Genomic DNA, 22,911 nt, shown 5'->3' on the forward strand with positions numbered 1-22,911 from the left:
AAGGTGTTCATTCAAGCTGCTTTTCTTGGGTTACCTCGCTCGCAGAGTCTCATTATCCCCTGCAAAGTGGCACTGCTGTTTGTGTGTATACTACTATACACTGTATCTGGTATGTTTGCATTGACCATGTGCACACTGCATCCATCTTGCCATCAGAGTTTGGAACTAAGCACTCGCCTTCAGCAAAGCAACGTCCTGCTGCCTCCTGCATTATGTGCAAATTCAAAACGGGTGGTACGCAGGGCCTTTCATTGATATCCAACGAGCACTTCCAAACTCAAACACAAAAATAATCACCTGCAAGTAGCTAATAATAATCAACCGAAAGTAGCTCATAAATTTGCCTACAGTGGATTTTTATGAAACAAATGCACAAGCTTTTCGTGCTGTTGTTTTCTGTTTGGATGTAATTGCACCTAGTTACCACCCTGCCATTAACTTGTACTGTATGTCAAGATGGCCACGGTGTGCATATTATGGTCAATTGGTGTTAATTAGGGGTCATTCAGACGTTTGAAAATTTGTCTCGTCACAAATCTTTTGCCTGATTGAACTGTAGGCTTTACACTGAAGTATTGATCGTTTTCTTAGCGATTATTCTATTGATTACTTTCTAGTTGTTTTATGATTGATCAGGGGGCTTCAACTGATTGTGAACCAGGAACCACAACCCTGACTAAGAATCAACCGAATGTAATAGACAAATGTGTAGCGGAAAAGTATCACTGCACGATACTACGCACAACAGATATATCAGTCTCGGGCACATTTCGTAATACTAATGACTCAATCAGGCGGTGCACTTTCCCTGAGATTCAAACATTCCTTTTCTGTGGAATTCTTTGACCTCCAACTTTCCAGTAAATGACAACATTGACATAACGATAATAATAAAAAGAAGGGGGGGAAAAAAGGATTATTGATTTTTATTATTTTTATAGTCATTTGAATCGAGATCAATTAAATGTAGTGTTGCATCCTTGTCTACTGTAGGGGTGGAGGGTGGTGACATTGTCATGGAACTTTTCTGCATAGTGTGAGCATCATAAATTAAGGAGAGAAAAGTCTGGTCTGATGATGTTCAATTTATTATAAAGTAATTAAAACGTGCACGAGTGATGAGATCACGACCTCTCCCCCCCCCCACCCCATTTCCCCTCACTGTATATGTATCTTTTCCCTTTTTGCTTCCTATATGATGAATTCCTGTTCTGTTCTTTAGCTACATAGAAGTGTCTATTTGTATGTCTCTAAATGTTTTGATGAATTGAACAATGTGGACCCTGTTGTAAACAAGTGTAATGCTTAATTGGGTCGTCCACTCACAGTTAACAGTCTTTGTATTGAGTTTGTGCTTAAAATGTACTGTAAATTCTACAAACTGTTAATAAATATTTCAATCAATCAATCAATCAATCTCTTAGGGAGAGATCGGGGTAACATGAGGAAAGATGGACTTTCATTTGTATATATAAAGACATGAAATCAGCAAAGGGGTGTGGCCTGACATGGCAAGTTCTGAGATACTGGGTAGCAACTGGTTGAAACCAGTTACGTTGACTGGCCCATTTGAGCAGTGATCTCCAAGCAGTGTCTCGACCTTGGAGAAGGCAGGGGAGTGGAAAGCAGAGGAGTGTACACAGCTGCACGGCCTCTCAAAATGTAACATGTTAAAATGAAAAATAAGGGGGATTGTATATGAACAGAGAATATAATCATTCCCTATCAATATGCTGACATGACAATACGCACAGACTGAGCAAATGTGATTGCATTACAGACATCACATCACACGTAATTTAAATCTGTTTACCCGAGCCTAAAGTGAGTTAACAACTTGGAACAGTATTATTTTGCCTTTGCCGAATGAATGAATTAATCTACACTGTACCACTCTTTAATGAACAGGTTAAAAGGTTGATTGTGTGCGTGAGAGCGTGTGTGTGCGTGCGTGCATGTGCAAGCGTGCATTAGTTACTGCAGTATGATAGTTTTGCAGGACAGTGATTAATCCTTTTTGGTGGATGACAGTAATTTCTTTCTAATGAGGAAAGTGTACAAGGGAATAATAATTGAGGTCAGTAGCTGGCTTGAGACTGTTCCCTGAAGCTGTAGGCCGTTATCACATCCATGGCCTAATGAGTCAGAGGAGGCCAAATGTGAGCCCTTGGCTGTCCATAGCGCAGGCCTTGGATGTTCGAAAACCTGCTGAAATCTAGCAACTTGCATGCTTCCTCCAAAAAAGGCCAAATCAAACTGAATCTCTGCAAGCCATGCATTCCTGTCCTTAATTATGTGACGTCATCACGAAAAGTGGATCAGTGGCAGTTTTCCCCCTCGTTCAACAACTATTGATTGAGTCAAAGAAATATAAACAGCACATAATTGGTGTTAAAACACGTCGGGCCCTATCTTGCGTCAGAGGCACTAAATCTGTAATTTTGGGATTTAGCATTGCGTAATTTTTAGCACAGCCTTCCCCCGTAAAACTTGCTATCTTGTGCCACAGCCTAAATCCCTACAACACCTCCGCTACCCATTACATTATGCATCGATGCGTGTGGTTTGTGCGTTACAATAATGAAACCAATCACCTTGCCACATGCCATTGCCTTTAGGAGAAGACTGCGCAATCCATTATACATCCTTTCACTCAAAAACACTGAATTCAAATAAATCATTAGAAAATGCGTGTGTCTGTGTTTGCCTTGCAGTGGGAGCTGCTGTGGTCCCTGATCTTGCTCTTTACGTTCTGTCTGCTGCTCGTCTGGTTCTACTTCTGGTGGGAGGCCCACAACGACTACAATGAGTTTAACTGGTGAGTATCCTCATAGAAGAAATGAACTAGTTTGTTTGAGCCATGTGTATCGACGTGAGGGCGGACGTGCGCCAGAAGTGCGGAAGCCACGCGGTCACTCAAGTGACCACTGGCCAATCACTAGCGTGTCTTTTCCGGGACTTATCAGACCCGTATGTCTGCTCTGACGCATGCGGAAGCTTCTGTGAAACACTAGTCTCGCGTTGCCAGACTGTTGCCTCCGCAATAGTTGTCTGGCTACGTGAGACTAGTGAAACACCCACGCGGAAGCTTGGCAGAGCCTAAGGAGGGGTCTACCTTTCTATGTCTATGAGTATCCTACCTGTGGAGGTGTGCTAGTGTGTGCTGAAGTGACCTATCCCATTCAGACCTGATTCTGAATCAGTAGTTCTCGGACTTCTTCGTACCAAGGACCCCCACAGTGACATGCATTTGGCCCGCAGACCCCCATCTGAAAATGTTTTGTTCCAGCGACCCCCCTTTGGCAATGTTAGCCTGTTAGAATATGACAATGGCAAGAATGAGGTTTTCAGAGAAATATAGCAACATACGTTTTTCAGAAAACACCTAATAGCTCATTGACTTATAGCCTAGCGATGCTTTCTTCTAACTTTCGTTTAACTTTTATGTCTGTTTAAGTACAGTGAATTATGAAATCTAAATCCAACCCTGTTTTGTCACCTTGTTCTTTTTCCATCATAATGCTGCCATTCTCTCTATCAAACAAATAGTTTGCAGATTCTGTTCCACATTTGATGTGTCATCATAGACCATGTTTGTTATATCTTCTCACGTTATTGTTTCAGCTGCAAATAAACAGACTCTGTATCCATAACATATTTCCCTGTATTTACCACATATTTACCCCTCAGAGGATAATCCTTCCGCCGCCTTAATCTGACTATTACCAGTCTAGCCCTCAGCAGATTACGGCCCACACAGTGTTACATAAAGTATTTGTCTTATAGCACCCAGATGGGGTGGGGGGTTCAGTTGCCTCTCACAGCGTTCGTTAATGGTATTTTGGACAAATAACTCAATATATAATCAATATATATTGATGCATACCATAGTTGTGAATAATTATATGAACCACGCACAGTTATATTTGTGTGACTTTTGAATCAACAGGGAGAAAACTGCTCCAGCCCAGTGCCCACAAGTGCACAGGGGTTCAACCCTAATTAATTCATTTGGGGCCAATTTATGCTGTGCCTAGAGGGGGAGAATTGGCTATATTAATGGTAATATAAATAGTTGCGAAATTTCATTACTCATTTCATTATTCATCATTAATTCATCATTGCATTAATCTCACATACTCGCACTGTCCTATTGAAGGACAAATTTACAAGCATACATGGACACGCTTTTTCCAGAACAAGATGGCTAAATAGAGTAAGGTCCTGCGTGTGAATATTTATTTGTACAAATGGATAAATGAACACTGAGGATTTTACTGTGTCACTAGAGGAAAGAGCAAATGTATAGATAGAACATCTAGCTATAAATGCCGTTTGCCCCACCAACTTCAAATTCGACACAGGCCGGCGTTCCACACCCCCACAGGGAGTGCAGTGCAGTCAAGAACCAGCACAAAAGGCTCTGCCCAGGCTCTGGACAGGGCCCAAATTAGCCAATTGATCACACCTGTCCAGCCAATGTCCAGGCTCTGCCATGAGCCAATTGATTACCATGGCAACCCCAGCCTTATTCCACACACCTGCAATTTGATTACTTAGTCCATTAGTCAGTCCACTTTTCTCAGTCAGTTTGCACTCTTCAGACAGACAGACAGACAGACAGTTAAAACGGGCGCTATGATATAACATACTAGGCATACTAGGATAGGGTATGTATTCCCGATTTTCATTGTTCTCATCTTGCATCGTTCCCAAGTAGGCCGGTGCCCAAAGGGCACAGGTCTAGTTACACTAGAAACGTCACAGTATACACTGTAGGCGTTTCTAATTCCTGCCTGGATTCAACCTTTTTTTTTTTTTAGAAATGTTTTCGGTTTTTATTTTTATTTGAAAGTGTACAGTAAGCTGACAGGAAATGGGGAGAGAGACATGGGTCGTCGGGATCGGGAGTCGAACCCGTTACACGCTGTCAGCTGGCTTAGTGTTATTTCCTGTTATATTGTATTGTTTGTGATATGGATCTTCCTGGGTCTGAAATAAAGATTGATTGATATCCCTGGTTTGAGTGCCTTGCATCCCCTGTTGTACATACTACATAATACAAAAGACTAAAATGCAGGATGGTGGATACTGGATACGTTAAAAAGGTTGAATCCAGGCCCGCGCCGGCCTAGTCGTCCGGGCACCTAGGCTGCTAACATTGATTGCCAAAGACGTATATTTACGTCCTATCAAATCCAATGCTCCTGTAACAAAGACATATAAGCCTATCAGTCCCACTGTTGTCTCCCACGACAACCAAGTGCAAAGCTCAGAGGTCGGTTCTACTGCCGCTCCTCCCTCTTCTCTCCTTGGGAGGTTAAACCGCTGTTCTCCCGCTCTAACGCCATCATCTTGTAACATCCTCTGCTGTTGCAGCGTCCTTGTTGGCCAGGAGATCCTGGCCATGTCCATCCTTGGCGATGTCTCCCTTCAGCTTGCTGCACTCGTCTTCGGGAACGTGATCCTTGAAATCCTACATCTTGGACTCGATGGCGTATGCGATGCCCTCGGCCATGTTGACGGATGTGTGCTCCTCCTTCCTTGCTTCTCGGCGCTTCGGATCATGTTCTCGATGTCTTCTTTGCTGAGACCTCCGGAGGACTGGATGACGATCTGCTGCTTGCGGCCGGTGCCCTGCTCCTTGGCCGGGACGTGAACGATGGCGCCGATGTCCATGGTGACCATGATCTGAGGCACGCCCCAGGGGGACGGGGGGATCCCCACCAGGGTGAACTGACCCAGCAGCTTGTTGTCTGCCTTGGTAGAGGGTGTTAGCGGGGTTAGTCACGGGCTGCCACGTGGCGGCCACTCCCACCATTCGCTCCCTGTCGGACGTGAAGGCCACGACGGAGGCGCTCCTTCCACGTTCTCCTTCCACCTTGGCCTGTTTCCCCCTCCACGACGGAGGGGGTGGTCTACGCTCCTTCTGCGTTCTCCTTCCACCGTGGCCTGTTTCCCCCTCCACGACGGAGGGGGTGGTCTACGCTCCTTCTGCGTTCTCCATCACCGTGGCCTGTTTCCCCCTCCACGACGGAGGGGGTGGTCTACGCTCCTTCCACGTTCTATATCTTTCATCACCATGTCAGTCATGTTCAGCTACTGTATAGTTAGTTCGTGTCAGTTACTTTGGCAGACAGAAATGTACACTTGACAGTTTATAGATGACTTGGCCGCTCTTTGACAGTTTGTCAGATTCTGAAAGAAAGTAAAAAGCAGTATTGGATTTTCATTAGACTTTTACTTTCTAAAATAAAATAAAACATTTTAAAGGGATACCTAGTCTGCAATTATCATCCACTTTTGGATTATTTATATTGCAGTTGTACTGCAGCGTCACATGCCGGAAATGCTAGATCTACAAACTCATACTGTACACAGCCGTGTCGTGATGTGACACTTTGTGAGCTTGTAGATCTGCTATTTTCTTTTAAAAGATTTTCCGATTTTTGAAAAATCTCACCTTGAAATAGTTTAACCCATTTTGGGCGGGAACCCATTTTGGTGTTAGCATTATGTTATGCTTTAGCTATTGAAAAATAGCAGATCTACAAGCTCATAGCGCACCACCGAGTGGCGCGCTTGGCCTGCTTGGTCTGCTATTTTTGAAAAATCGTAAAAATGCGGCACATTTCGACGTCAAGCCTAAATGGGAGAGAACAATGATTTATATGGTAGACCGTGAATAAGGATGCTCCGATCAGCTTTTTTGGGAGCGATCCCAATCACTGATAGTTTTTCTCACGATCGGCCATACCGATGCCGATCTTGCGTGTAAAGGAACAATATTAATATTTCCAAAAAGTATTATATGTCCAAGCCCATGTCAAAACTGTTCCTGTGTTTGTGGGGAGGAAACGGAGAATGTTTAGGCCTGTCACAAAGATGCAAAATGATATTATACTATATATCTGATTGACTTTTTTACCACTTAAATGGTATAAAAGATCGGTTTCTCCACATACTGTAGGGTAAATTGACGATCACCGATCGAGTCATTTGTGAGTGAATATCGGCCGATCACCAATCGGTGGCCGATTGATCGGAGCATCTCTAACCGTGAATATAGAACATGCTAAGAACAACTTATCATTCCACGTTATTCCAAATTCCAAAATTAGTGATTCATCGATTTGACCCATTATATCTAGATGATAGCATTTCGGTGTTCATGTTTGTTGTTTATGCCACAACAACAGTACTAGCTTTATGAAATGATGAAACTCTCTTACAGCGTACTTTGCAGTATACTTTATAACACGCGCACACACACACACACACACACACACACACACACACACACACACACACACACACAGATCCCTCAAGGTCTCCCTCTCTCTCTCGCTCTCTCTCTGTGTGTCTCTACCCCCCCCCCCCCCCCCATCCCACATATCTGGTGCTCCTCCACCCACCACCCCTGCTGTCAGCGCACCATGGTCAATGTCACCCATTTCCTCCTCCTTGCCTGTCTTGTTTTATTGGCCCCCTTCCTCTATCACTCTTTTTTTGCCTTTCCCGGTATTCTGCCGAACCAATTTTCTTTCTCCCTTCTCTATCAAATTACGCTGTTTATTCCTGTGTGCCTCTCTCTTTCACATGTTGTATTGGTAGCTGTGTTTCATTCCTCTGCATACTTTATGTGACTCTGGTGTTGTAGCAGCAGTGAGTTTCCTTACCTTCCTGTCTTCCTATAACATTATGTTATAATCTAGCTATTGACAAATAGCAGATCTACAAGCTCTACAAGCTTGTAGGTCTGCTATTTTTGAAAAATCAGAATCAGATTTTTTTTTTAATTTTGAGGTCAGGCCTAAATGGGTTAAGTGACCTCGATGTTCTGCAGCAGTGAGTTTATCTAACCTCCCTGTCTTCCTTACGTGACCTCGATGTTCCTCAGCAGTGAGTTTCCCTAACCTTCCTGTCCTTTTTATGTGACCCCGGTGTTCCGCAGCAGTGAGTTTCCTCTGCGGTAAATCTCAGTTGACACTTCTTTAGTGACCCCACTGGGGTTTTGGCATCTTCAGGAAGTCTTGGATCTCAAACAGTTCAGAGATTCAGAGAGTATACCAATGCTAAGACTGTAGAGCACTCCTTCATATTGCGGTGCGGGATATGAGGTATTTTCTTTGAAGTCAGCATAGCTTTTTCTTTTTGCGGGTGTTCTCGTCGCTGGCTGTGCTATAGCAACTACATTGACTTTAGCCTGCTGGCTACGCTAGGCTAGATTATGGCTACTGGCCAGAAAGTGACCTGATCTTCCCCATGTCTTCCTGCATAGTAAAATGAAATCAGTGAAGTTTTTCACTCTGAGAGTGTAAAAAAAGGTATGAGTATTGAACCAAATGGACCATTATTAGTAATAATTACAAGTAATATTTGGTTCAATACTACATGAATTTTATACATGTAATAAATTATTACATTGGCCATTTTGGTCAATTTTCACACGCCTTTTGGTGTTTTAAGCATAATGTTATGCTTTAGCTATTGAAAAATAGCATATCTATAAGCTCATAGCGCGGCACCGAGTGCCGTGCTATGAGCTTGTAGATCTTCTATTTTTGAAAAATCGTGAAAACGTGCATAGTTTTGAACATATATTCTTTCACAGAGAACATTTTTTATTCAAATCTTTGCTTCTGGGAGGTCCCTGAAACAACATATTTTGAGATGGGGGTCGGCGGCCAATTACATGTATATATTATTTAGGGTCCTTGACATGAAATAGTTTGACAACAACTGATATAGGGGTTTTCATCAAACTTAGAAGACATTTTGTAGAATCGTCCTCTGGTCTAAATGGGTTTTTATTGTGTGCTCCCTGTAAATAAGGCTTTGCAATGAGGCAACACTGTTTGTTCAGAAGAGAGAGTCGTCAGTGTTTTGCCACCTGTCAATTACCATAACTACTATGACGTAATTTCCTGGCCATCTCTTTGGCCTAACCGGTCTGTGACTACCAAAGCTACCAGCTTTGTATTAATCTGGTTGGCTTTATTGTGGCAGTGAAGCATTAAGATGAAGGGAGATATTTGGGAGTCTGACAGAATTCGATGCTTTATGTTCCAGACAGTTAAGTTCTGAAAGATCTGACCGCTTTAGATGTCTGCGAACCCCAATTATTTTTTTATTTTTGTATCGTTTGCCTCCTCTGGGGACACAACCTCCTTTTTTGTGTTAAACAGGAAGTTGGGTCGGCTCCTCCCCTTTTCAGATCGATACATCCGGGTGTTCCTGTTTATTCCTACTAACAACAACATGTTTAAGGCACTAGTGCTAACCGAGATTAGCTGATGATTGATGATGATGTATGATGCTCAAAGTGGGCTCATTGGACCGCCAGGGGTCCTTGGGGAGGCTTCAGGGGGTCCCCAGCTAAATGTGTTAATATAGCATAGAAATCTGTTTAACCCCATATATTTGGGGTTTCGGCTATATTTCGGCTATTTGAAAACAGACGATCACAACGTGTCAACAATGCAGGCTTGTAGAACAGCTACATTTTGTAAAATTAATATGGATTTTTATTTAACAATACAAATCTTGTATGGGGTCCCTGGCACAAAATATTTTCAGATGGGGTTCACGGGCAAAATAGATAGATCAGTGGTTTTCAACCAGTGGCCTGGGGACCACCATTGGCCCTTGAGGGGGTTCCAGGTGGTCCCCAGCTAAATGATGAAGATTTGGCAACCAAATGGTCCTTAGAGATCATTAACTCTTGAGAATGTAAAATGAAACCCTTGAAACCCCCAAATGGACCATTTGGTTTTAATGGTACGCTCTCAAGAGTTACATTATTGTTAAACATCTGCATTACTTAATTTACCAGAAGTCTACACAATTAGAGAATGTAGATTTTTTTTAATTTTTGTTCAATGTTTGCCTGTTATCTATTCTCCTGTGGTGCCAACATGAATACAGCATGGAACTGTGGGAAAAATCTCATCCAATGACGACATCATCGTCATCATTTTTCGACCGCAGTAGAGATAATGGATTTCACAATGCCACGCCAGACTTCCCGGTCCTTCATTGTCATCCCCAGTTCCTGCTTACTGACTCATGAGTCCCTATAGCGATGACATCAGGGAATGACAGTTTTCTACCTCTGGTCTATTCCAGAGAAGAAGGGAAGATATAACCTCATGATCAGCTCTGTAGCAGTGGCCAGCAAACTGTTCTTCTGGATGGGACTAGTGGAGAAACACGGGGGGTCTACGAGGCTAAATATCATCAAATGGTGGTCCGAGGCTCAAATGCGGAACATATAACGGGCCTCGATGTGAAAGGGGTTGAAAACCACTGAGATAGATGAATGTGTGGGTCCTTGACGCGTTATTATGGATCCCACCGCAGTTCTAGGAAAGCCCCGCTGTGATTGGCCAGTAGTCGTTGTGATTGACAGTTCTCGTTTTTGCGACCAGTCATTAGTCCTACAACTACAACCTATCTCAAACCCTCACCCTAAACCTAACCTCCCACGGGGCAGCACACCTAAACCTAACCTTAACCCATGTCTAACCAATGACTAGTCTAAACTAAGTATGCACCCCCCTAAACCTAACCCGAATGGCCTAACCTCAGTAAAACTATGCCTTCCCGGGAGCCAATCAGACACATGGTGAGGCGGGTCTACCCTAGAAGGTTGGTGGGATTCATAATCACGCGTCCTTGACGTGAAAATGGTATTGAGAAGCACTGATGTTGAGGATATTGAACGCCTCTCTCCCGTTCCTCTCCTCCAGGGTCCTGTACAGCCGCTCGGGGGAGTGGAGCGACGGCACCGTCCCCATCCTGGCCACCACCGCTGCTGGCTTCACCTACATAGCATTTTTAATGGTTAGTCCTTCTCATCAGATATTCACCGACAACTTAATCACCACACCAAACAAAGACATGAAAGGCTGTGTGTGTGTGTGTGTGTGTGTGTGTGTGTGTGTGTGTGTGTGTGTGTGTGTGTGTGTGTGTGTGTGTGTGTGTGTGTGTGTGTGTGTGTGTGTGTGTGTGTGTGTGTGTGTGTGTGTGTGTGCGTGTGCGCGTGTGTGCGCGTGCGTGCGTGTGTGCGTGCATCATGTATATGTATTCAAACGATGTTCTGTGTGTTCTTCTTGCATGTGTATTTCAGATTTTAGCACTTTGCCACGTAGCAGCTGGGCAACAATTGAACCTACACTGGCTCCACAAGGTGCGTGTGCACTCTGTGCACTTGTTGTGTTGGGAGGGTTTGTGTTTATATATATATATATATATATATATATATATATATATATATAAAATAACTGTTAACTGAAAGAAAAAGAAAAACGAGGCTTTTGCAAAAGGAAAACGATGGATAACTGAAACAGTTTTGGCTATTTTACAATAATCATGAAATTGCTATTTTTGCCATTTTTATGACCTAAACCTAGACAAATAAATCGCTTTAAAAACAAATCAGAACTCAACTGAAATTGAAAACAAAAAACTCGGCTATAATAAAGCTCAAAATGCAGAACTACATTACCTTGGTGTTTATGTTCTTACCTCTTTGTGCATGCCTGCATGTGTGTGTGTAAGCAAGTGAACTTGTGAACTCGGAGCGCTCGGTTCAGTTCATGTCGACCCAGGGGAGTGGTGAAGGTTCCAGTAACTGACGCGTTCTGTGATGCTGTTGTTCAGCCACACAAAACTATGAAGCCTTTGGGGGGGGGGGGGGGGGGGGTTGGGTGTTCTGTGTTTGTGTGATTGTATGTGTCAAACGCTGTGTGTGTGTGTGTGCATGTGTGCTGTGTACACAGGCCTGTGTAATGTGTCAGACTGTGTGTGTGTGTGTGTGTGTGTGTGTACCAAGGTTTCCATTAGCCGGTTACCGGCCACTGACCCATGAAATGTTTAATTGGCCATTAATTATACAGACATCACGGGCCACTGTGACCGATTGGGAAATTGCTGTTATTAGGTTATTTTGACATTTAAGCCTATGATAACCAATTAAAGTTGTGATGATCTGACTCAATGTCAGTGTGGTTTAATTCCCACAGCCTGCTATGGGCTGCAGAACTTTGAGAGAGAGAGATCAGCCTATCCGTTGTATGACGGTGTCGGTGGTGCTTGTAAAAAATGTCAGACCTACAAGCTCGCAGCGCTTCACAACGCGTCACAAAGCGGTGCGTTGTGCGCTAGTAGGTCTTCTATTTTAGTCTCCTCCTAATCAGCGCTGACTACGGGTCTTCTTGGTTTACTCGGGTGTTCTAAACTGAACCGGAGTGCAGAGGTAATAGAATCTGAACCAACCCGCATCTAATTAACCATAATGAAACGGGGACCCAAACTTGTATGGGTCGTGGATGTTATACAAGCAAGCACAGTGACTGCAAAAACGGTTAAAGTGGAATACATTGCAGGCCAAGTAGTCAACCTTCTTTGCGCCATCATGGCATAATATTGACAATAAAAATAAAATAAAAAAGCTTTAGGTTTTGCATATTAAGGTTGAATGAGATTTAAAGCCCAACATATATTTAAGCAATATTACACAAGAGGGGGTGGTTTAACGTCATTAATGCACGCCTGCGATGCTGCAGGAACAAGCCCGCAGGGTGAGTTCCGAAAACAACGCAGAAGGTGTAATGATCAGTTGGGTGCATGCATCCGCAAACACGCATGTGGCGTTCGTTATAATATGGCCGATTTAATTTATTCTTTGTCCGAAAAATATATGTCGCGGTGGCTAGACCAAAAATTGCCTACCGAAAACCCTGTCACGCACGTGTGTTTAATTCTCTCTGTGTCTTTGTGTGTACACAGGTAGGTGTTGTGGGCGCACTCTTCACCACTGTGGGCGGAGTGATCTCTGTCAGCCAAACGTGGGGGGAGGAGTGGGACATTGTCCCCATATCCCTGCAGGTAAATGCATAACAACACAGGGAAGGAAGCACCAGTATGAAGGCTTGTGCCAGTAAAAATACAGCATATCAGCTGAACCCAAACACCCCCCTGAAATACGTTGTCTAAATGGTAAATGGTGCATTTATCCAAGGCGCTTCACATAGATTGTGCATTTTTACATTCACCCATTCACACACACCGAAGGTGGAGGAAACCATGCAAGGCACCAACCTGCACATCGGGAGCAATTAGGGGTTCAGAATCTTGCTCAAGGACACTTCGACACTAACTATGGGGGAGCCCGGGTTTGAACTGGGAACCTTGCGGTTACCGTCACTCTGCCACTGCTGCCCCCCCCCCCTGTCTCACTTTATATAATAACTTGTTTACAGGCTGTGTTAAATATCCTAAATAGACACATTCTATTTTTGTATAGACCTCTTAACAGAGATTTGCGTCATACATTTTGAGATATTCAGGTCACTTTGCATTGATTTCCGCTGTGTTTCATTGTGGCTTTTGTCAAAGCTTGGTATCCGATTTTGGTATTGTAAGATACTGTCCAAAATAGAAACTCTATTTTAGCCATAGCACTTGCACCCCAAACTGATCTTTGTTTAGAAGTGTCTACCTTGGCTAAAACGGGCGTGGCACACAGTAGAGCATCAGTAGTAGTATACTGTGACTATGTTTAGCCTCTTCCCATCTTTGTCCTCGCTCCTTTGGTGTCTTTCTTCGTCTGTCTGAATGCCCTATTCCAGTGGTTCTCAATGTTCCGGTGGGTATACTTGGTGTGTACATTTGTACGAGTTACGGGGGTCCGTGGCCTAATGCATAGTTTGCATACCAAACTGGGTGTCCCCAAATTAAAATGGTTTGAGAACCCCTCCCTTATTCTAGCTTTTATTTCTCTCATACTCTCTCTTTCTCTCTCTCTCTCTCTCTCTCTCTCTCTCTCTGTCTCTCAAGGCCACAGGACCTTTTCTCCAAATAGGGGCCCTAGCTGCAGTCACAGCACTGTCTTGGATCGTGGCTGGGCAGGTGGCCCGTGCAGAGAAGACAAGTAAGTCCCACCCCCTTTGTTTCCTAACGCAACACACTGAGCTAAATATTGACACGCACGCACGCATGCACACACACACACACACACACACACACACACACACACACACACACACACACACACACACACATTCAGCGCGCACACACAAACATTCAGAGAAAGGGACTCCTGTCTGATTATGGAACTGTTCCAGCTCAACGGTCCAGAGTAGACGCACACACAGCGAGGATGGCGAGGCTGGTGAATGATTAACGTAGTGTACATAAAGAGTAGGATAGTGAACATTCCGATGGTGTCATGTGACGCGTTGTCGACAGTCCCCCGCCAGGGTGCTTTCTTCCTCCCCACATATCCCAGAGCATATGGCGGCCCCGGGGCCAACAGGCAGCCCCCACCTTCACTCCCAATATATGCCCAGTGTCCATATATGGAGCTGGCCTGTTCTGACATCATTCTGACGTCTGCATTGGACTCCATATTTGGGCATGCCTGACTCCATATATGGGCATAAAAGGGACACGGGCATAATATCTGGGTGGGGCATGCATTTCCAGCTTGCATGGTTCCAAGTACGCCAGTGCCCAACAGGCACCACTGTAGAGGCCCCACGGGCACCACTCTAGTATTATTGATTTGCAAAATAATATATACGATTTATATAGCGCTTTTCTGGGTACCCAAAGTCGCTTTACAGAAAGAAGTATAGACATATTTATTAGAAAACGAATTAAAAGGTTTAAAAGGTTAAAAACATGACCCGCTTTATTTACTTCAGTCTAAATTCGTAGCTTAATGAGTAGTATTAAAATGTTATTGTCTTTTTGAGTGGTTCAACCACTCCAAGGAACAGCAATGTCCGTCCTAATCTATGTGACTGTGACTATGTTTAGAGTACCAGTAGGGGCAAAGGTGGCGCTGTTGTGCCAGAAACAGAGAGAGAGAGATAGTGTTGCACTGTTGCCTGCTAATTACAGAGAGAGAGAGAGAGAGAGGTAGGGGGAGAGGGGAGTTGCAACACTCAGTTCACACGGGTGTGATTTTTTTCATGTCCAATGTACTGTATTTGTATTTAGTAGCATTTGAAATGCCTATAATGTGCTCCAGTCTCGATCTCTCGATCCCTAAAGGAATGCTGCTTGCTCGTCATATCTGTAACAGAAGGCTGTGCAAGCCAAGGTGAAAAGAGGGCTTTGCTGCGTTTCTCTCTGCTCAGCGTCTTTGCTCTCATGCAGGCTTGAGACGTGTGTGTGTGTGTGTGTGTGTGTGTGTGTGTGTGTGTGTGTGTGTGTGTGTGTGTGTGTGTGTGTGTGTGTGTGTGTGTGTGTGTGTGTGTGTGTGTGTGTGTGTGTGTGCGTGTGTATGCAAATGATTGTTGCATACAAGTCTGTGTTTGCCTGTCAGTATGTGCGTGCGCTTTTAGTCTCCTGTCTGTAATAGGAGTTGTCCCTGACACATTCAACCTAGCCCTATGACCTTGAAACACATACCCTCTCCTGTGCATGTGTGAGAGAGTGCATGCACACAAAAAGCTCCATCCTCACACACGTACACGGACGTGGGGGAAGGGGACAGTACGTAATGCATCCCTTACCTCTGAGGTCAGTGCGTTACCATTCTGTGTGACCACAAACAACCCAGAAGTCCCATAAACACACAATTGACATTCTAAAATGGAAAGTAAACAGTATCTCCAATGTTGATATTAGTGGTTCCACAGTGGTTAAGACTCTTGACCAGTGAGTGATCTTTGAAGGGATTCCCCAGCTAAATTACTTCATATTATACTATCATATAATCAGTTTTACAATCTTGAAATGGAATGAGAACAAATGTGAATGTTTTTGAAGCATCTTAACAACACTAATCTTGTACGGGGTCCTGGGCCCAAAATATTTTCAGATGGGGGTCCGCGGCCAAATTCATCTGGGGGTCCTTGACATGAAAAGGTTTGAGAACCAGTGACTCTAGACCAGGGGTCCTCAACTAGAAATGCTGAAGGTCCACAAATCATTTTTGAATAAAACCATGGTCCAGTCTCATGCGCAGGCAAATATAATTGCGGGTCGCGGGCCACGTGGGCCCCATGGGGTGGGGCTGCCCCCCTCGCCCCCCTCCCCTAGAAACAACTATGCCTGTTTAGTACAGTCAAACCAAGCTATACAAACCGGGTCCCATCCCAACCAACACTGGGGTGGCAGAGTATGAAAATATATTTTTTCACTTTGACAACTATTCATTATTCACACCTCCAAAAATCCAATGTTGTTCATTCAACTGAATGTGTGAGTCAGCGCAACATTGTCATCATGACATGCCGGCCCATAATACACACATTCAGAGTGTTAATTGCGTTTCTCGGCATTGATCGAATACAACAGAGAATTCAACTCGCGGTTGCCTTGACTTTTTTTCTTCTCTTTATTTTTTTTTCTTAATGTTTTTTTGTGGCTTTCGCCTTTATTTGATATGTTTTATGGAGGGACAGACAGTAGGCTGACAGGAAATGGGGAGGGAAATGGGGGGTCACTCCCGCTGAGCCACGGCCCAGGCCTTTTCTCTTTATTCTATCATTTCTCCAGGGTCCGCAGAGAGGTGTGCCGCGGTCCGGTCGTGGACCGCGGTCCGCCTGTTGAGGACCACTGCTCTAGACTGTTTCGATGGTGGCTGCCTGTGCTTTCTTCATGTGCCATTCCTATTGTAGGCTATCGTCTCTGTCGGGTGTCCAAAACTGTTACTTTTCAGGATTCAAATAAAACAAATAGCACATCTACAGTACAAGTGTCGCTTGTTGATTTGTTTTGTTCATTTACAAAAAGAAAAAAACGCAAAAAGTGCAAATATGGAAAGCACCTATGGAAAGCACCTCAATGGCATTTTCTTTGGTGGTTGTAATATTTTCCTGTCTACCCTCATTTTCAAACGTGTCGTCTGTCTGTCTCTTTCCAGGGTTTCAGGTGATGCTTTTATTGCTGTACCTGAGTGTGCTACTAGGTCTCTATATGGTCCCTCTGTCCATCACCTCCCCCTGCATCATGGACCCCACCGACCTCAAAGGGCGACCGGATGTCATCGGACACCAGGGAGCTCCCATGGTGAGTCAGCAAACCAACCTACAGTATGGCCTTACTCCCAGAACCCACCTCACCCCTGCCCGATTTGATAGGCTGGAATGATCAAAATCGCTCTCAAAGATAACTTACGGGCGGCTGCAATTCGCAGCCGCCCGTAAAATGGAGGACCCTGATGTAAACAACTTTTAGTGCTTTTCCTGGTTATATCCTCAGTAGCAGTTTTTGTATTGACCTGTGTTTTCATTTGAACTGTAACCTTCTTCTTCTACATACTGTGAATACAATCAATCAATCAATCAATCAAATGGGCTGCTCACAGATTAAGAGGGTGTCAAACACAACATAATCGTTTTTGTCAGGCAGAAACCACTCATCTGCATATTCAATATGTGGTTTCCACCCGGCAGAGACGACATGACAGTGAGTCAATCGGCCTCAGTCCAAAATGGGTTAACCACTTACTGTAAGTCCTGCATTATACACTATTATACTACATTGTTACAGTACTTTCTTACTTTCTTCTGAGCAGTAACAGTTTTAGACATGGTTTTCACCAGACAGTGATGATATGGGTCTTATCTCTGCCAGGGCATGGGGCATGTGGTAATTAGGGATTTCCCCATCGGGTTTTTTTGCTCCCGATCCAATCATTTGATTTTGAGTATCGGTCCGATACTTATCATAATAGTACAATATCAAAAATCACAGACAATGCCAGTCTAATATCATGATATGGATATAATATTGATACTAGGGATGTCCCGATCACATTTTCTCCGATTCCGATCATTTGAAAATGACGTGATCGGCCCCGATTTCCAATCACATGATCGGATCGGGACAACCCTAGTTGTAATCATTGAACTGTGCGAGACATGGAGCTCCTACACCAGTACCATTCTGTGTTCACCAAGCCACCAAGCTTTGTCAGGAATGCAACGTCTAACCTTTGCATAGGTTAGTGTATAGTGCTCTTTTCTCGTCTTCAATAAACGTTTTGACACTTAAGCTACTACCTTCTTCTACCCTGGTGGGTTTTCATGTCGAGGACTCCCAAATGAATAATGTATTTGGCCACTGTTGTTTCAGGGACCCCCCCAGAAGCAAAGATTTGAGTTAACACGGAGCCCACCAGAACCGTAGTAACCATAGGATAAAATGTATCGTCTAGCCTGCCAGAACCGTTTTCCAGGGTTTATATTCTTTAATCCATGTTTTGATCCGATCGAATCGTTAGCTGCCGCTCGTTAGCATAACAGCCAAAGTGGGACAGTGGCCGCGGCCATTTTGAAGATGCGTGCATCCACTTGCACTCTATGTGCTGCTTTCAAAAGGCCTGTATCTCCAAATTGGCAATGAATGTCGTTTCTGGTCAAAACAAAGTTTTTCAACGGCCGACAGCAGGCGCTGTGATACTTGCGGTCGGGTATTTTCACCACCGACCGAGAGAACAACAACCGGTCAAGTCACCACACACAGCATTATCATTGTAACATCCGGTTACGGATTTGGCTCGATGGATAGATTAATTAATCCTGGCGGTCAAACGGCGCTGTGAAAGCTTATATTCAAAGATTTGTGCCACATTTTCACAGTTTTGTCTAAAGAAATAGCAGCTGCTATTTTTCAACAGCTAAAGTTTTAAAATAATGGTTTAACGCCATGCTTCAACCACAGCTACAGTACAGTACAGTACAGTACAGTACAGTACAGTACAGTACAGTACAGTACAGTACAGTACAGTACAGTACAGTACAGTACAGTACAGTACAGTACAGTACAGTACAGTACAGTACACGGGGACCTCTCCAGTCTAATTTGTAACGTCATCATGCAGCCTTCATAGCGAGCTGCAGTAAATTTATGCTGCCCTCATGGGATTTATTTTATTTTATTCATTCTTCGCCTCTACTACTCACTTATTGACATGGGGGGATGCAGGGAGGGTTTCGCTGTGGATGTGAGCGGGCTGACGACTGACGTATGCCATAGCTCAGGCATATACAGTAGTCTTTTAAGCTCTCTCGCTTCGCTCTCCCGGGAGACTCTATATTGAGCTATCTAACACATTAGGGGGGGCTTCAAGGCAGAGTGGTTCCCAGAGTGGGGTACTGAAACAACATATTTTCAGATGGGGGTCGGCGGCCAATTACATATAATTTATTGGGGTCCTTGACATGTAAATGTTTGAGAACGACTGACATGGAAACAGGATTTTCAGAAAACTGTCAGGATTTAGAAGGCATTTGTAGAATATTTTCTCAGGTCTAAATGGGTTAAACATTTGTTTTCTAATTCATTTTATTTATTCGAAAAATAACTTTTAATTTCGTATGAATTCATGCAAACTTTTGCTATTTTGGTAATGTTTTTTGAAAATGTTTTGAAATTATAATAATTAAAAACAAAATGTCGGAAGCAAAGAAATGAAGGGACCCATGACAATGTGTCCGCGGCCCACAGATGGGTCCCGACCCACTGTTTAGGAAACGGTGCTTTAAGGAACACGGGTATATTTGTTATCCTGTGGCTGTATAAACCTTGCTCATCCTCGTTTGTTTTCTGAATTTATATTAAGCCATTTTGTTTACCAATGCATAAAGCAGTTGGCTTTTCTATATCGAGAGTCAAATGTGCCATAGGAAAGCATTTGACAGGCATGTCTGATTCATGTGGTTGGTTTGCGCTGCACACGTTGCAGCTTTGGATGTGCTGATTTATGAATCCAGTTTAATTTTACTCTATTCATGAATGTTACCGTGTGAAGGATTAACGGTATTTGGCATAGCATGCCACTTATTATTACGTAACTATTGGGAAAGAACTGGGAGTGAATTCACACACATGCAGGCGTGCTCGTGCACACACACACACACACACACACACACACACAGTTGACGGATGTGATCGATCGACATACCAGTGTCTAATCTTAGGTGTGGCTCTACAAGGCTATGAGAACCCCCCCGCCCCCACTCCCCCAAGCACCCAATGGAGAAATCACATGACTGGACTCCATTTCCCAGAAGCGTTGCATTGATTGCCATGCCATTGCACCCCCCTCCCAGGCTACACTTTTCACCTCTGCTGTCATTGACATGGAACCATGTGGGGAAAAGGATGCTTTGGGGCTGAGGAGATTGCTTGCCTTGGTTTGATATATTTGTTTCATAACCTTGATTTGAAGTGTTAAAGAGCCTTTCACATGGTAATACATTTAACATGTAACAATGTTAGGCACTTTATGCAGCCTACTGAGGTCTGTGAAACTTACACTGAAGATGATCCAGTGTTGATTTCGTCGACTAATACTATGACAAAAAAAGTTTGTCGGAAACTAAATGAAACTAAATGAACTAAAATTAAGACTAAATATATTGACAATTTCGTCAGTCAGGTGCAGCATGGTGACTGGGTATATGATGTTTGTTTTTAGTTTTTTCCAAAAATTATGTTTTAGCTAATTCAACATAAACAAGGCAGAACAAGGCAGAAATAGCCTGCTGGTTAGTCAGTCAGGGACCAATCAGAAGGCTGCCAACCCGCATCTGAAGATATGTTGTTCCAGGGACCCACCAGAAGCAAATATTTGAGTTAAAAACGTTCACTGTGAAAGAATAAAATAATGGTTAAAGTGGTTAAAAGCTAAGGCGACACAGTTGCGTCCTCAGGTCTAAATGGGTTAAACCAGTTCCCCTGCATACCGTCAGTTGTCAGTATTACTATAAATGAATAAACACATATGTACAGTACACTACAGATTCAAGTACACAGTTGTACCTCACTTGGTTAACTTTGTTTTCAAATATGATGCTTGCATGCATGGGCGTCATTAGTCCTCATGATAGGATTATTAAGGCCAGGCAAGTTTCACTCTGATGGCGGTTATTTGCAGAATACATTATTTTCTCTATTAATTATAATAAATTAATATAAACGTATTTGAATGTTTGTGTGTGTGTGTGTGTGTGTGTGTGTGTGTGTGTGTGTGTGTGTGTGTGTCCAGCTTGCTCCAGAGAACACTCTCCTGTCTTTCCAGCGAGCTGTGCAGATGAACGTGACAGGATTCGAGTCCGATGTGGCCATCAGGTACTACACACACACACACACACACACACACACACACACACACACACACACACACACACACACACACAGACACACACACACACACACACACACACACACACACACACACACACACACACACACACACACACACACAGACACAGACACACACACACAGAGACAGAGACAGACGCACACACACGCACACACACAGAGACAGACACACACACATAGACAGACACACACAGAGACACACACACACACACAGAGACACACACACACACACACACACACACACACACACACACACACACACACACACACACACACACACACACACACACACACAGCTACATCGTTGTGTTTTCAATACCATCGCCAAGAGGTTAGAAAGGCGGGCTTACAAGCTGGCAAATATGTTAGTTGGTGAAAGTGAATAAGAAATCAGCGTTCCTCCTCAGTAGCTATTGTAATGTGGAAATAGCCTTGAGCAGCAAGGTAGCAAGGCACTTAACTATTCTAGCCCTATTTTCAAAATGTTTTGACTACACACACACACACACACACACACACACATGCACGCACGTACACACACACACACACACACACACACACACACACACACACACACACACACACACACACACACACACACACACACACACACACACACACACCACTTAGTTGTACCCTCTAGTACAAGTTGTACTTGGACCCATATCTTTCATCTGTACTTGGACCCATTTCTTTCTTCTGTACTTGGACCCATTTCTTTCATCTGTACTTGGACCCATTTCTTTCATCTGTACTTGGACCCATTTCTTTCATCTGTACTTGGACCCATTTCTTTCATCTGTACTTGGACCCATTTCTTTCATCTGTACTTGGACCCATTTCTTTCAGTCTACACCAAACCTCTTGTCCAAAAATAATGTCCTATTTTTGGCGAAGGTTCCCCCCAGAAAAGGGGATGCTGGGGATCAAGAGATGAATAGGAGGCAGTAGTAAAGGAATGGATTGATTGATTGAAAATGTTAACAGTATGCAGAATGGGTACATTTCAAAACAAAAGCACAGCTCAATACTGGACTGTGGCTGCAGCCGTATGGCCGTGAACCAGGCGGTAACAAGAAGACTCACCCCGGTGCGTGCCCGTCTTTCCTCCCGGAATTTTCCCCAGTGAGGGGGATAACTTTGTAATATACTATTGGCTGTTTGTATTCTTTTTGGAAAAATATAAAAAGATACTCCTGTGGAAAGGCTATATTATATTACTTATATTGACCCTATAAACAATTTAGTATTATTTAGTGTAAGGTTTTGCCCCCTCAAATGGTACCTCGTCAGATAATCCCCACATATCCTACAACAACTTCTGTGAACAGACTTCACTGTAGTAGCTTTTCATAAATTATATTTGTACTTAGGCTGTTCTGCTGTCATGAAAGTTAGTTAGAGAAATTCAAAATCCAGCCGTCTGCTGTCCAGCCTCTCCCACCCCTCACTGGAGAAAATTCTGGGAGGAAAACAGAAACGGGGTGAGTCTTCTTTTTTTTTTTTTTTTAAGATATTTTTTTGCGGCTTACGCCTTTATTGATTTTTTAAGGGATAGAAAGTAGGCTGACAGGAAACGGGAGAGAGATGGGGGATGACATGCGGTAAAGGCCGTGTCGGGTCCGGGAGTCGAACCCGCGGCACACCGCGACTGGATCGCCAGTCCGGTGCCCAGACCGTTACGCTACGGCCTGGGCCGGGGTGAGTCTTCTTGTATTCAACCAGGCAGGCTGCTATTAAAACAGCAGCCATGCTCAGTCAGTGTTCTCTGCATGAATAAAC

At 43.8% G+C, this 22,911-nt stretch overlaps 2 protein-coding genes across 7 annotated transcripts in view; both read left to right on the forward strand.

Annotated features, from left to right (window-relative positions):
* The window catches only part of siae (sialic acid acetylesterase), a 301,364-nt gene that overhangs the window by 226,879 nt on the left and 51,574 nt on the right, over positions 1-22,911 (forward strand). The gene's annotated exons all lie outside the window — the stretch shown is intronic.
* gdpd5b (glycerophosphodiester phosphodiesterase domain containing 5b) overlaps positions 1-22,911 on the forward strand; it is a 94,699-nt gene that overhangs the window by 55,126 nt on the left and 16,662 nt on the right. For all 6 annotated transcript variants that reach the window (XR_014569759.1, XR_014569760.1, XR_014569761.1 and 3 more), the window contains exons 3-9: positions 2,715-2,818; positions 10,752-10,845; positions 11,132-11,191; positions 12,793-12,891; positions 13,843-13,936; positions 16,883-17,028; positions 21,014-21,096. Coding sequence is in view for 3 of the 6 variants with exons in the window: in XM_083773570.1 (XP_083629696.1) it covers positions 2,715-2,818; positions 10,752-10,845; positions 11,132-11,191; positions 12,793-12,891; positions 13,843-13,936; positions 16,883-17,028; positions 21,014-21,096 (680 nt within the window). In the remaining 3 variants the exon portion in view is untranslated. The remainder of the gene's footprint in view (positions 1-2,714; positions 2,819-10,751; positions 10,846-11,131; positions 11,192-12,792; positions 12,892-13,842; positions 13,937-16,882; positions 17,029-21,013; positions 21,097-22,911) is intronic.

This window comes from Protomyctophum parallelum (assembly GCF_964188405.1).
Source record: "Protomyctophum parallelum genome assembly, chromosome: 9".
NCBI lineage: Eukaryota > Metazoa > Chordata > Actinopteri > Myctophiformes > Myctophidae > Protomyctophum > Protomyctophum parallelum.